At 33.6% G+C, this 15,287-nt stretch overlaps 1 protein-coding gene across 2 annotated transcripts in view; it reads right to left on the bottom strand.

Moving 5' to 3' along the window:
* Positions 1–14,559, bottom strand: part of LOC149082644 (huntingtin-interacting protein 1-like) — a 31,437-nt gene extending 16,878 nt beyond the window's left edge. Inside the window, exons 1-14 of one of the 2 annotated variants that reach the window (XM_089235917.1) lie at positions 14,067–14,559; positions 11,850–11,913; positions 10,818–10,960; positions 10,552–10,608; positions 9,259–9,339; positions 8,015–8,091; positions 7,805–7,866; positions 7,543–7,683; positions 7,247–7,304; positions 6,230–6,305; positions 5,865–6,002; positions 4,522–4,622; positions 2,642–2,714; positions 2,307–2,399 (exon numbers count right to left, since the gene is read on the bottom strand). In XM_089235917.1, coding sequence (XP_089092043.1) covers positions 2,307–2,399; positions 2,642–2,714; positions 4,522–4,622; positions 5,865–6,002; positions 6,230–6,305; positions 7,247–7,304; positions 7,543–7,683; positions 7,805–7,866; positions 8,015–8,091; positions 9,259–9,339; positions 10,552–10,608; positions 10,818–10,960; positions 11,850–11,913; positions 14,067–14,153 — 1,251 coding nt within the window. In that variant the 5' untranslated portion in view covers positions 14,154–14,559. The remainder of the gene's footprint in view (positions 1–2,306; positions 2,400–2,641; positions 2,715–4,521; positions 4,623–5,864; positions 6,003–6,229; positions 6,306–7,246; positions 7,305–7,542; positions 7,684–7,804; positions 7,867–8,014; positions 8,092–9,258; positions 9,340–10,551; positions 10,609–10,817; positions 10,961–11,849; positions 11,914–14,066) is intronic. The other variant, XM_089235918.1, reaches the window with a different exon arrangement.
* Positions 14,560–15,287: the final 728 nt, after the last annotated feature.

The following is a 15,287-nucleotide window of genomic DNA, read 5'->3' as shown; positions in this document are numbered from 1 at the left end:
CATTCAATAAAATATACAAAAAAATTAGTGCAAGAGAAATAGAGAACGAAAAAAATATATGCAGAGAGCATAGGTAGCAGAGCATACAGAATTTCGGGAAAGACCGGACAACACCTTTCTAATTGGATTTTTGAGCACAGGGTGTCCATATAGAAAGTTAACATTTTTATTTTGATAACTCTACAACCACTTGCCACACGAATGGCATATCTGAGTACAACATGTTAATTTGATACTTTTTCCTAATTGGAATTACACGTCTGGGATCAACGGTTCACCAGTAAAATACCATACCCCCTGTTACCAATGCACCCTGTACATCAGCATACCTTTCTGAACTATTTCAACAGCACTTTTCAGCTTTTTTTTATTTTATATTTATTTTCAATTAATTTATACTTTTCTGTTTCACAAATACTCTATTTAAAAACACAGAAATTTAGTTGTTATCACAGTTTATTCAGAAACCTGCATTCTACTAGATTTGTGTCAATGTTTTTATTTCGTCACGTTGAAATTTCATTCCTCTAAAAATAAATTTGATCAAGAGGTGAAAGAAATAGACCTAATTGGAATTAAAGTTATAGTTTCTATAGTCTTTTTTGGCTTTAAAAATTCATTTAATATACATCTAGATATTGTATAATGTAACGGGAGCTATCCGTATGTATAAAAAAATAGATTCCGTTCATGATTATATCATTATGTTGCTTAACATATTTTGCTAACAAATTTCCCTGGATAGATTGTAAAGATCTCTTGGGAATATGTACTGATCACACATTTAAAAAAAAACATTCACAAATATCAAAAGAAGCATTTCAAGTCAAACAGATAATGCAAATTCTGTAGCCAAAGTAGTGCTTGTCTAATTAAAGGGGAAAAGTGTCCTTGGACCTCACATAACATACCATGGTCATTATCACAGATTGGCATAAAATGTTATGATATACAGTAAAACATTGATAAGTACTCACCTGAAGTTATCACAGATTGGCATAAAATGTTATGATATACAGTAAAACCTTGATAAGTCCTCACCTGAAGTTATCGAAAAATTATCAGGGCTTAAGCGGAGTGACGACTCAAGTGGAGTTCCGTCAGTTTTAATGTGCAATTTTATGAAAATAGTGTAAATTTAAAGTAATATGACATTTATTAAGGTATGAATCAAAATAACAATATTAGTAAAATTTATAGATTGCGAAAGAAAAAATAATAGCAATTTTTTATCTTTTTTATCTCTTATTACTTAAATTATTGTGGTAAAATGTACTGTACACTTTGATTTACACTAGTAATTTTTAATTTACACTAACAGAGCAACTGTTTGAATAAGTAGCTTTTCTTCATAACAGAACTCTCTATTGCACATTAATTTTACATATACATCAAATTTAATTTTAGTGTTTTAATTCTTCATCAGTAGTTCATGATGCAACTACAAAATAATCTCAAACACTTTTGACTTGGTGGAGGGGCCCTGGACAGGGAAAAGTAAACAGATGACCTCAACTTGGTGAAGAATGTCTAATTTTCTTCAAGATATTTTGTTTAAATTTCAAGCCCTAAGTTAGTAGAGTCCATGATTTCTATGATTATTTATTATCTGTGCCCATTGCACTTTGACTTCAACTTGATTAATTTGATTCTTCAATTTACATAATTTTTGATTTCCTTGCACTATATGTAATCTTTGACGTACCAATAAATTTTGGTTTAAAAGTGCTTACGTTGCTTCTTGCGACAGAGCTTGGGTGTCTCGCGGTTTGTCCAGTTTCTCCAATGGAGCCCAGGCAGAAATGAGATCTAGCTTAAACAGTCCCCAACGTTCCAAAAACCTTAGCCGGAAATGAACCTCCCCAGCGTAACTTTCGTTACTTAAACTGTTCCATTTGGATATATAGGATTTTATGGTGACTATTAAGCGTATGGCAATGTTGTTAACAAGCTCTTTTTTTAATGGGAGCCATAAAAATAGTCTGTTCCTCTTTCTCAAACTTTTTCATAGTGACGACTTAACCGAAATTAGCGACGAGTAAACGAGGGTTTAATAACATTGTGGTCTATGAGAGCTGGAAGGGTCTGAAGAAAAATGACTTAACCAGAGTGACGACTTATTAGGCTGACAACTTAACGAGGTTTTACTGTAGTTATAGTTGGCAATAAAGCTTATAGTAAGCTTAGGCTCTCATTTTACAAAAAAAAAACGGTAATAAATAAATCAAATTGCTTAAATTGGAAAATTCATTCAGTGTTCCATAGCCAAGAATTTATGAGAACTGATGGTATAGAAAAATACTCACATCCCTTAGAACAAGTATCCTTTTCTCTTGTTCTGAAACTAAACTTTCTAGTGATGCCACTTGCCTTTTGCAATCATCAATTTTTCTTTCATACTGCATGAAAAATTGAAAATTATTTTCATACAAAAATTTACTATATTGAATGGCTGGGGGCGATGATTCTCAATGCTTATCAAGTTAAGAATAATAGAAACAAATTGTTTTGATCAGAAGTAAATATTGCATAGAATCTTGTAAGCTAATATTAAAATTTAATATAAATGACTTATATAATATTATCTTTATAATATGAGATATACTTTGTCCATATAAATATAACCAATCAATCAGATTACCTCAATTTTAATTCTTTGTATCTCCATTCTTAGATATTCCACCTCTTTCTGAAGTTGCTCTATCAAATTGCTCCTTATAAATAAATGACACAAAAAAATATATTTTATAAAAATATTAATTACAGAAATACAGTAACATACAAAGTTGAAGCATAGCATGCAAAAGCACATTGAATTTTAGCCAACATAAGCTCACACACATAATGGACCAAGTCTATGTTTCCCAAAGTGGGAGGCGGAGCAAACTTTAACAGGCACTCAGCCTAGAGTCTTGATTCAGGAGTTAAAAGGAGTCCAGAGTAAACTGGACTAATTGATTATTGCCACGTGGACATCACAGGTAAATAATCACTAGCATTAAAAATCAACCAATTTTGGAAGTTTTGAGAAAAAAACTGGGTCAGGTGAAGAAATAATTAAAAAATAACCATTTTTATTAAATTAACTGGTGATAAAGACTTGATATTTTCTTTAGTCATTTAAGCGGCTTAGCAGAAATCCCTAAGCCCACTATAAAATGCTACATCTTTTTTAATTAAGTAGGCTTTCTTCCTATTTCTAAAAGGTGCAAAATAAAGGGTATAGTCACTAGCGTACGCGAAGTGGGGAAATCTTAGATCGGGGAAGGGGGTTTCTAACCCGCCCCTGAGTCAAGATTAGTGTTATTTTGCAGGAAAAAAGCAATCCCTCTCGAGAAAATTCTGCATATGCCTATGGGTATAGTAAAAGTGTTTCATTGAGAAATCAACTTATCAATACTAAAATAAGACTTAGCGAAATTAAGACTTAATAAGGGCTGCTTATACAAATACAACGCCACAACAGGCAAATTGCCCAACGAGATGCCTGACTTAAGAACATCATGGATCCCCCAGCCATTTTTTTTGGAGGCCCTACCTACTACTGCTACACCACACATGCACCCCCCCCCCCCCGCGGAACCCCCCAACGAACCTCCAACAAATCGGCACATGAGGGAATGTGCGTGTACGTGTAGTGCAACCTGACGTAAAGTTTGTTTCTGTGTAATGCTTGTTATGTGTAGTGCTGTCATCTGCCCCCAGTTTTTCTAACTATGAGTGAAGTGTTATGGTTAAATGATTTACCATTGTAGGACTGTTGCTCTCTGTGGCGAGACTTTTTAACGGGGAGATCGGCTCGCATTTGCGCCTTGAAGTTGGGAACCACAGAAAACCAACTTCAGCCGACCACCACTGTGGGGTTCGAACCCGGATCCTCGCATCACGAGTCCGGCACTATAGCCACTCGACCACCACAGCGGCCAATTAATTATCAATGCTATAACAAGAGACCTTTAAAGGGGTGAGATATCTTGTCAATGTTGCTTGACCCTTTCACTGCCACTGGGACATGTGTCCTACTAAAACACATGAATGGGACACATATGTTCCCCCCCCCCCCCGGGATTTTTTTTATTGTTTCAGCATATTATCAATATTTGTATACTAGTTGATTTATTGTAGTACTTACTTTTTTTTTTTTTTTTTAAATTGGTAGTTAAAGAGTTAATATCACCGTTCATTTTTATGGTTTTCATTATTTTTATGGTTTTGATTACTTTCATTTTTGCTGGATTTACAATTTTGTAATACTAGGAATATAAAAAAATAACACTTTACAATAAGTTTAGTTATTGAACAGAGCATAAAATATGCAGATGGATTGCATGTAATGCATTAATGAATGCATAATGTTCTTACCATAAGAATTATGTAATTTTATGTAATTCATGAAAATGTTAAATTAAAAATATTACAGCATTATCAAAACTTGAAAAATTTGATTTCCATTAAAGTTTAAAATGAATTGAAAATCACTCATAGTTGCATATAAAAAAATATACTTTCTAAAAATCTTACTTTTCTAATCCATTTTCAGGTGAAGCTGAACCATTCCTATGCTGAAAATCTACAGTATCTCTATGACTGAAAACTCCTTCTAAAATATCAGGACTGGGCTCCTTAAGTAAAGAAATAGAAATTTCATAAGTATATACATCATTCATTTTGAGAGAACTGTATAATAATTAAAGCAGGCAACTTGGTGTATGCATGTATACTTTATCTCAATATTGTTGTTCAGTTTTGTCTGCTTGTGAAACTCTCTCTAATACCTCTGTTTCCAAAAAAAAGCTATGCATTGATGTCAATATCACAAAAAAACAGATTTTTTTACAAAAAAATTAATCATAAGAATTTCTACACGGAGCAAAATCTCAATAAATGTTTTTTTTTTTTTTAATAATTTAAAACAGCACACATGAATACAAATATACAAAATAAAATAAAGACAACAGAACAAAAGACAAAACATACACTATGCAGCTCTTAGGGACCCATTTGGTCATTCCTAGAGCGGACATAAATGTTCATGAATTGAACATGAATACACATGTTCATGAAATATCTTCAAAAGTTTCAGAGCTAAAAGCAATGCTCACTATAACACTTGTTGATATAAAAACTGTCCTATTCGTTTCAATTTTTATATAATAACCACCCGATATAATGTCTGTTTTGAAGTGACAATGAAGATTGTTAGGATGTGCATCGAGAGTGTTTTCGATAATCTATGCATAGATTTGTCTCATGGTCAAAAAGATATTTTACACGATTTATAAATGTGGCTTGAACTGAACAAGCAAAAAAAAATTGATAAGGTTTTTGCTGCTGTTGTCAATTTTACATTTCTATTCACCTATCACCTTCAGACATTCATTTGCCTACATCATATTGAAATCATTAAAAAAGTTGTTTTATTCAACAACTGAGAATAGATGAATAAATTTTAGGGTTACAAACTACTTTGTGATGCATTTCATAATGAAAAAAAATCTAAGCAAAGATTAGACAATTTTTTTTTCAAGGCCAAAACTTTCCAATCCATTTTGATTCCATGGGCATACCCAGTGAGGGGCAGCTGTCCCCCCCCCCCCAGAAGAGAAATTAAATTAAAGTGTAGTAATTGACACACAGCATAAATGTATCAATTTAATACCAGTGAGTTGCCCCCCCCCCCTCTAGTTTAGATCCTGGATACACCCTTGTTTGATTCAGTAATTAAGTCAAATAAAATTGTAAGAAAACATTTCAAGATTTGTGATTTCGCACATTTTATTTCAAGTTATATTATTATATGCTCGCAGTTCAATCAAGAGACAAATGAGCTAAGAAAATGACAAATGAGTAAAGAAAATAACTACCAATGATTTTGGCACTGTAGTATCCACCAGATTCATGTCCACAGTTTCATTTTCTGGGGTCTCTGAATGTGGAGGTAAAATTACAACAGGACTAACATGAGAACTAAGATCTGATGCAACAAGAAAATTGGGTGGATTCTGAAATAGACAAACTTTTTTTGAGAGTTTCAGAGAGAAATTAAAATTGCTCATTAAATCATGCTGTACTTTCAAACAGAAAAAAAATTTAAAGATACTTTGTTTCAAAATGTATATTTATGTTATCAATATAGTTTGGATGCGCATTATTAGAATGAATAACTATTCATACAAAATCATAGACAACAGCAAACTCATTCACTGAAATAATATTTAGAATCACTCACCTCCGGCAATAATGGTACATGAATCAGATGCTTGAAATATTGAAGATTACTAGCACTAAGGTAAAACTGCTGCAAACTGGAAAATACACATAAATTATTCAAATCTTCATATTCAAATATAACTTTTTAATAAATCACATTTTGAAATGGATTATCCAATGTCATAAAGAATAACATACATAAAAGCTACTTGCACTTTAAAATTGAATGCTAAGTTAGATCTAGAATTTTAATTATCAATTTTGTGCTAAGAAACTATTTTAACATTTTTTTCTTCCACATTTCTTCCATATGAACCTAAGAATTACCTAAAAAATTTAGAAATTTACCTAAGAATTTTGGCTCTAATTTTAAGTCCAATTGGACTCCACAGTAAAAATTCTACTCATAAAAATTTATAGTGGTACCAGTTTCTCTCCAGAGCCATTTCACTGGATGGCTGACCCAGCAGTTTTAGTTAACGCCCAAATAGATTATATGTATTTTTACGTGTGGAGCTACCCAAAACTTTTATAACTGCATGTGCTCTGTGCATAAACACCCACCCAGTTGTTTCTTTCCACCACCTAGCTGCAAAAAAATTCTGGGGAGAAAACTAGTGGTACAATAGAACATTTTTTACATAGATCAGGGGTTTTCAAACTGTGTGTCGCAGTGGCCCCGATAAAGGTTTTTTGAGCGGATCCTTTGTTAAACTGCTCTAGGGAGCTGCAAATAAGCATTGATTAGGGAAAGGGGTGCCGTGGGTGGAAAATTTTGAGAGCCCCCTGACATAGATACCTTATGTTGCAAATGTTTAAAATTTTTTCTGGAAAAAAAAAAATATATTTTTTTTTTCAACTTCTCTCTTTTTATAAAATGTAGCTCTGATTGCAAATTAATTTCAATTAGTAAAAAACACAGCTACTTCAATAAATTAATCAAACTTACAACAGCTTAATGCTTCAAAAAGAATGTGCACTTGTTAAAAATTATGAAATAGCTACAGACTGAGGGAAAAAGAAATAGTCCACTTACGCTTTGAACTGTTTCAAAAATCTTTCTCTATGTCCAATCAAGGTATCTGGAGGCAAAGCTAAAAATAAAAAATTTTATGTTAACATAGTGAACTTTTAATGGGCATAGTCCCCTAACTGTAGATAATATTATTAGAACAATGTGCCCATCAACTATGGTGATATAAGTGATACATATTTCATTACTACTAACACCCAATTCTAGTATTGTAACCACAACTGAAAATATAGGTTTTGTTGCTGTATTTTTTAATTTAAAAAGCAGAAATGAATGAAAAATATTAGAAACATATTAACCTGCATGTAATTTGAAAAGCACTTTTACAGTATAGTCATACAGCTGACTGGAATCTTGGATGCATGGAATAAGTGGTGCAAGTCGACACTGTCCACAATTTGTCATTGAATTTGATCGAGACATGTCCAGAGAACCAAAAACTAATCAAATCAGAAAAATTCCAATTAACTACATTGTGTATGTAACAACTTTTGGCTATAACTTGCTTGATAACAAAATTATAGAAACAGATAATCAGTTCGAATTTTACAAAAAAATTACCTGCAGTCTGAAGAGCTAATATTTCATCCATGTAATCAAAAAACTCGCAACTCATCTGAAAGCTGAAATATAGGGATAGCTCATTAAAATATGCTTTTGAAACTACAAAAATGAATTTCAAAAGATTTAAAATCAACTAAAACTCAAAAATGTCAAATACTCTCAAACATTCATTAAAAACCAAGCAGCGTTATTTCAAAAGTTACTCACAAAACATTAACATCTCTTTCACCGATTTCATCCAATTGTTCGTCTGTTACTGACAAACTACCCGGAAACCTTGGATTCTAAAATAAACAGTTGTATAATAAAGCTTTTTTTATATGATATTAGAAATTTTATTTGAAACAAAATAATTGCTGGACATATTCCATAATTTAATTTTTCAATTTCTTCAATACAAACAAAGTATATATACAGTGCAGCATCGATTATTCGAAACAATTTGAGGACTTGGGGTGTTCAGATAACTAATTTTTTGGATAACCAATCATTCGCGGGGGGAAATGTACCAGGGTCATAAGAGCAATATGAAACAAAGAAACAGTGATATTAAACACAAAACTATATCTATTTTGTATCACACATCTTTCAAATAGCACAGAGAACTGACTAGCCATAGTTTTCACAATAATAATTTGCTGTCTCAATTAGCACACAACACCACATTCCCCTCAAATTTTTTTTTTCACACATTTCACCTTAGAGAAAACATTGCTTTTTCAATTTAAATACCTCAAGAAATGCTCTCAGAAAAGCAACTTTGCCAGAAAATTTAGCAATTTTTTTGGCTTTTAGCACAAGTTTTATACTTATTTGATTAGCATAAATGCATTCATTTGTATGAAAATAAAAAAATAATGATCCTCAAAGACACATTCTTTTTTTTTTTTTCTTTGACAGCATAATGATAAACACAGATAGGGAAAGAGTTTTCTGGTGGTTATGTGCCAATATGAACTTTAGGAAGAGAAGTTAATTGTTTCCTCCAGTAATCTGACCAGGAAGACAGGATTGGCTCTTGGACCTGGGGGGGGGGGGGGGCATCAAATCTAAGTTGAAAGAGTTAAAAAAAGTTTTGTCAATGAAAAAAACATGGTTGGGACACCAAAAATAAGTCCTGCAAGGGTAGAGATTTTTCTTTGAGCTACCCCTGCAGGGAGACACAGATAACTTTCCTTCTTGAGGTTTGTATCACCATAACAACCAGAAGAATCTCTTTCCCAATGTATTACAGGCTTAGAAAATAACATTCTCACCATAAACATAGATAATGCAAAATGTAAATTTTTATATGCAAAATATTTGAGAAACATTTAGAAAGAACAAAACAATAAATAAATTTATCAGCTTACATCAAAGTGTCTTTAAATTTGTAATTATGTAAAAAAGGACGATTCAAGAGAGAAAAATGTGTTTAAATGAAAATAAAATTTTTTTTCGTTGAAACTTACCTTCCTGTGAAATTCTAATTTTGCAGTCAGCAAGCTACAATAACATTGAATTAAACGGCCATAACCATCTTTCAATAGACCCTATAAAAATTTAAATAAATAATGACAGGTTTTTCAAGGGGAAAAACTCTTATTTGATAAAAAAAAAAATTCATATACCATATTTTCATGTGTATAAGAAACCCCCCCCCCCCTGATTTTTTCCGGCTTAAAATTTTGAAAGAAAGTTATAAAAAACCCTCATTTTTGGGACCCAGTTTTTTGGCAAAAAAGAGTTCCTTATGCACGTTAAAATATTATATTTCTTTTTAAAGGAATCAATTCTGATCCCTAATAGTACGAGTTTATAACTGGTTAAAGCTACCACATTAAAATGAAATCTAGTATATTAAAAAAAAAATCACTATACATTTTTTATTTTCATTCATAGATCACTCAGAGAAAATTAATTTAGGCACCAACAAGGCACTGACTCGGGGCCCCCAATAAAATTTACTCATTTCGCATAACAAGAGCCCTCTCAAGAAGGACCCTAAGGAAAAGTCTGCCCTGGGTCCCAAAAAGACACACTACAGCCCTGACCAACAATCAATTTTTTAGTCATCATTTCAACCTGGCACCTGGGATTTGTCAAGCCTCAAATTCATGCATTAACAAACACAAAAAATATGACATAAATCATTTAAAATCCTATAAAATGTTTATCACATTTTCAACATTTCATTTATAGATCTAGAAACGTGTCAGTTTTTGCGGAATATGTTTCCCTTTTTAAATCTACCACATAGCACAACCTTAAACTATGTAGGGAGGGAAATGAGAACACAAAAAAAAGTCATATACCATATTTTCCTGTGAATAATCCGCGGTGGTGCATAATCTGCACACAAAATTTAAAGAAAGGAAAAAAACATATAATCTGCAGTGGCGTATCATCTGCAGGATTTAAAAAAATAAAAACTAACCTTGTGTTTTAATAATCAATCTCTTCGTACGCTAATTAATGATATTTATTTTACGAAGCCGTAACATATTATTTACACACAAAATAAAATTTACAGTTAAATCAAGAACTTTCAAATTCAGACCCATCAGAATACTCATCAGGCTGATAACATCATTTTCTGCAGATAGTCTGCAGTGGTAGATAATCCGCATTTTTTCCAATGTTTAACCACTTTTTAACAGATAATCCACAAATAATACGGAGGAAAATACAATACAAAAAACAGAAAAAGTGAAAACTTAAAATTTCACAGTCAATAAATTTTTATGTTAAAACCCATGACTCACCCATAGTTTTCCCATATCTATTATGGTCGTCCTGTATTTTTGGGAGTCAAATATGGCCTACATAGGGTAAAAGAAATAAAAATAACTGAAACATTTATCTTATTTGAAAATGAAATTTTCTTCACAAAAGGAAATAAAAGTCAAATTTTGCACAGTGCATATCTGATAAAGAGTCACTAAAAACTGATAACCTGAGACAAAAGAAAACCAAAAAGATAACGATAAAGATATAAGCACAATAAAAGTAGTTTCATTTTAAAACTTACATTTTGATGTCCTTCCCTCAATACTTTGTGCAAAACGTGGCAGAACTTCCAGCAAACAATCGGGTTTCCCTGTAGAGGAAGTTTTTGAACAACACTCCAAAAAGTTCCAGCCCCTTTTTCATTGAAAGTTCCAATTATAGCAGCTTTAAAACATCAGTCAAGGTCAAAATACTATGTCATAACAAAAAAAAAATTTGCATACAGTAGACTCTTGGTAATATGGTCATGTGCTAGTCCAGCACATCCAGCGTTTATAGGGAGGTTTACTTCAAGCATATGGGTGGAAAACATGCGCCGCATGTCTGGGCATATAGAAGTTTATATTATTTAAATGAGCTTTTTCAATTATCTTTCAGTAATCCAGCAATTTTGGTAATCTGGCACACCTTCGTCTGATATGTGACAGATCAGCAAGACAGTGCCCGAGTGGCACAGTGGTAAGATGCTCGTCTTCTACTATGAAGTTTGCCATCAAGGTCCATGGGTTTGAATCCAGCCAAAAGAACATTAGAAAAAGTTCTTTGCCTATGGAGCCTGGGCAACCACCGATAAATGGAGCCTTCATTTCCCACTCAACTCCACTAGCTGGAAATTGACATATGGGGATATATGACTGGAGTTGGTGTGTGGTAAAGTAGATCAGCAGGACTGTATTTGTGTAAATTATAATTCTATATGCTAGAGGGGTAAACAGTACCATGTCACAAAAGGGCAATTTTTTATTAGAGGTCGTTTAAAGAATTATTTTTAGTAGGCCTTTCTATAGAGATCCCTTGTTTTATATACAAATACAATGCCACAACAGGAAAAATGCTCAACAAGGTGGCTGAGAAAAAGATGCCCATAACAAATATGGATGTCATATATTCCAAAAGTGAAGTGATGAGACAGACAAGTTTGTTTTGTTTGTGATTCAAAATATGGACAAAGATACGGGTAAGATGGCATGGGAGGGCAATGCCTGATTATGTGCAGGAATAAGGTAGAAATATTCTAATAAGAAAAAGTATGAACCACGCATAAGAAGGATACATCGTACATGCTTCTCTTTCACGGGTGATTCTTGGCAGCTAATTGCTTTTGATATGCTCACACTCTGGAATAAAATACAACAAAATTTTTAATCCCATCATTTTGGATGTAATGCACGCTAAATTTTCATGCATTTCATAAATCATTTTTACTTGAAAGTGAAGAAAATAGAGGTTAAACTATTGACAAAACAGGACAAATCACACACAGCCATTAAGGCCTAAGATAAATACTGTTGCAGAAAATCATTTTTTAATCTTTTGGACTTCTTTTTAATGGTTCAAATAATTCTGATGACTGGCATATGCAAGGGGAAGAGAGAGGGTGTTTTCTTAACTTCAAATTAAATAGTGGTTTTTATTTTTTTCTGTTTTGTTTTTTGCCATTCACACTCCAGTGGAAAAACACCAGAAGAAAAACAAAATACAAACCCTTCATCTAAGAACAATCAATTGTGTGTGCGCACGCACGCATACAACACTATCAGTCTGATTATATCATTCGTAAATTTGAATCATGGTATAGTCAACAATCCCATAAATTGAGTTCTGATTCAAAGGTGGTTCAGAGAACAATCGTCTTTTTTACTCCTATAAGTGCTATCCTTTAAATTTTCCAGCCATGACAGCCGTAAATAAACGAAAAATGGGTGGCAGTACAATACTTCTCAAATATGAATACCTCTGTCATGCCCGGACGGGCATAAGTGATAAGACAGGCCAGCATTTGAGTACCCACATGATTTAATTGGTACAGTCAAACCTTGTTAGTGCGTCACCTGGTTAACACGTCACTCCACTTACTGGGTCACTTTTTGGAAGTCCCAATTGTCCTTGAGCAGGAATTGACACAGCTATGGCTTACTCCATTTAATGAGTCACCCCCTCTTACTAAGTCATATATTTGCTCTCCCAAGAGTGACTCATTAACGAGGTTTGACTGCATATATAAGAAAATTTCAGTTATTATTACCGATGAACAAGTTCTTGTTTTTTTTGATCAAGATGTGTGTAATACGAGATGTAATCAGACTAATTAAATCACATCTAATCAGATTACAGTGGAACCTTTTGATAATGGACACCATAGGATAGAAAAATGTTTTCTGCTAACAGGAAGTATCAGTTAATATATACGGAAATACATTGAAGCCTTATTACACAGACTTCAAAAGTGTCTGTTAACGGGGAATGTCCATTGCGCTGGTTCCACTGAAGGAATTATTGTGTCATACAGTGAAGCCACATTACATCGATGAATCCCTTTATACTGGGTTTTTTTTTTAAATTGTGTCTGGTAATGCTTATAATCTGATATTAACAGAAAAAAATGACTGCTTCCTCTCAATGTAATGATAAACCTTCTGCAATGATATTTTTCTGTAGTCCGCAGAGTATCATTATATCAAGATTTCCCTGTAATACATTTGTTTTTGTATGTATTAATGCTGTACCTCTAGTCTATTGATGAAGTTTAAAAATTGAATTGTGTAGTTTTTGTCTATATTTTTATTTTGTTTTCTACACAGGCTGTTCCTTATGGTGTATTTCGCTATATATATATTGAATGTGTAAATACAAAGAAAACCGCAGTTAATGCAGCTTTTGCCAGATTTGTATTCGGCATACCAAATTACATGACTGTCTTTTCAGGGCACAGAAACGTTAAAATTTGTTATCTCGTGTACAATGAAATTCACGTGTTTTGTAATACGATCCCATATTCAACTTTCATAGGAGATCTAATCCCAGAACTTTAAAGTACACCAAGTTGGTGGTAAATTCTTGTATAGTTGATACAAGGTCCCTCCATTCATAATGTATTATAAATGTCTTACCGCTGCTATGTTCATTATGATCCAAATCGAGAAGTAACCATCCAAAATAACTTATGAATACACAAATTTGATAAAAGTTACATTTAAAAAAAGCCTAGGAATGTTTTCTTAGTTTAATCCTTCTACAGAGAAATGTCAGTAGCCAGTCATGTTTTTCTCGGTTAGACATAATATTATAGCCCGAAGAGGATTTCAGTTTTATGGATGGATGGTTAAACTGAGCATTCTTGTGTGTCCCGCTTCCGCGTTTTTCTTCTTCTTCTTTTTAAAAAATCAAATGCCGAGTCGATAATCGAGTCTTCTAGAGCAATAAGCGTGTGTGTGTGTGTGTGTGGAGAAAATATAATCAAAAATAATCAAAATAAACAAGATCGTCTCACCTGACAGCGTTCAAAGTTTTCGCGCTCGGCATCTAAACTATTAGCTCGTCTTTGAGGTAAAACTTTGGATAGCGGTAAGGCGCACATTTTCTTCTCTCGTTAATAACGATTTCAACAAAATAGAAATAAATCCAAATTGAATGAAAGGCTCCGCTAAGTCATCGGGATCCTATTTCCGCTTCCATGGACAACAAAACACCAAGGAAAAGTTACACCACCCACTTCACGGAAACATGAATGAATGAATAAACAACGAAATCGGACCGAATGAATAAACAAATCACTTTTAGATCTTTCCACGAGGAGTCGCAGCACTGAAATGTAAACAAAAGGCAATTTGTTTTTTTTACGTAGCAATGCAAAAGCTTGTACGTATCATCGAAAAGTTGTGTGTAATTAACAGCTGTGGGTTCTCTCCCCCCTTCTTGCAATACATTCAGTTCTGAGGAGGAAAGGAGTAAAAGTACACTGTGTGTGTGTGTGAAAGAAAAAAAAAGGACGAGGCTCTCTTTTCTCCACTGTGACTGGTCGGCGAAGTAAAAATTAAATATCCTTAAATATCCGCTCCAGCTATCCGTGACGTCTCTGGAGGTCATGTGACTTTTCTCTTTTTTTTTCCCCCCACTTTCTTTATACTTTTTTCTACTTTCATTTTAAATGGGAACCATGATTTCGATAGTTGCAAAATTTGAAAATTTTATGAGTAAATTAAAACCATTTTTTTGTTTTAGTTTCGACATGCTTCTCATACAGCCAGCTAGAAACTTCTCACTATGAGAAAATCATACCCCCCCCCCGGCCCGTAGCGTACCTTCTCGAAGCGCTGGGCAGACATTTTCTTGCGGCCCCCTTAAAAAGAAACAAGTTATGCAAAATGAGTGTGTTTTTTTGTGAGGCCCCGGTTGAGATAGTTACGGCCCTCCTCTTTCCATATCCTGCATCAGGGGCCCCAGGCTAGAATCTTTTGCCCCCCCCCCCCAAAAACCGGCTTTCACCCCTTATGATGAATTTACAGCGTGAAAAAAATGGTGAGAATGGTCCCAGGGCTGGAGCCCTGCCAGCCCCCTTCCTTTTAGGGGCCTATGTCCCCCCCCCCTTCCAGGCTGGGATCTTTTGTGGGTAGGCCTGAAAAATTGACTCTGAAAGCATATGCTTTCAGCAGATTCAATTTTGAGCAATTGGATAAGTTAGAAACAGCACATATCGACAAAATAATTATAA

The sequence above is a fragment of the Pholcus phalangioides genome, unplaced genomic scaffold, assembly GCF_987345545.1.
Source record: "Pholcus phalangioides strain wild (caught in Gottingen) unplaced genomic scaffold, Ppha-v1.0 ptg000009l_1, whole genome shotgun sequence".
In the NCBI taxonomy this organism is placed as follows: domain Eukaryota; kingdom Metazoa; phylum Arthropoda; class Arachnida; order Araneae; family Pholcidae; genus Pholcus; species Pholcus phalangioides.
This window is presented reverse-complemented; position numbering and strand designations above follow the sequence as displayed.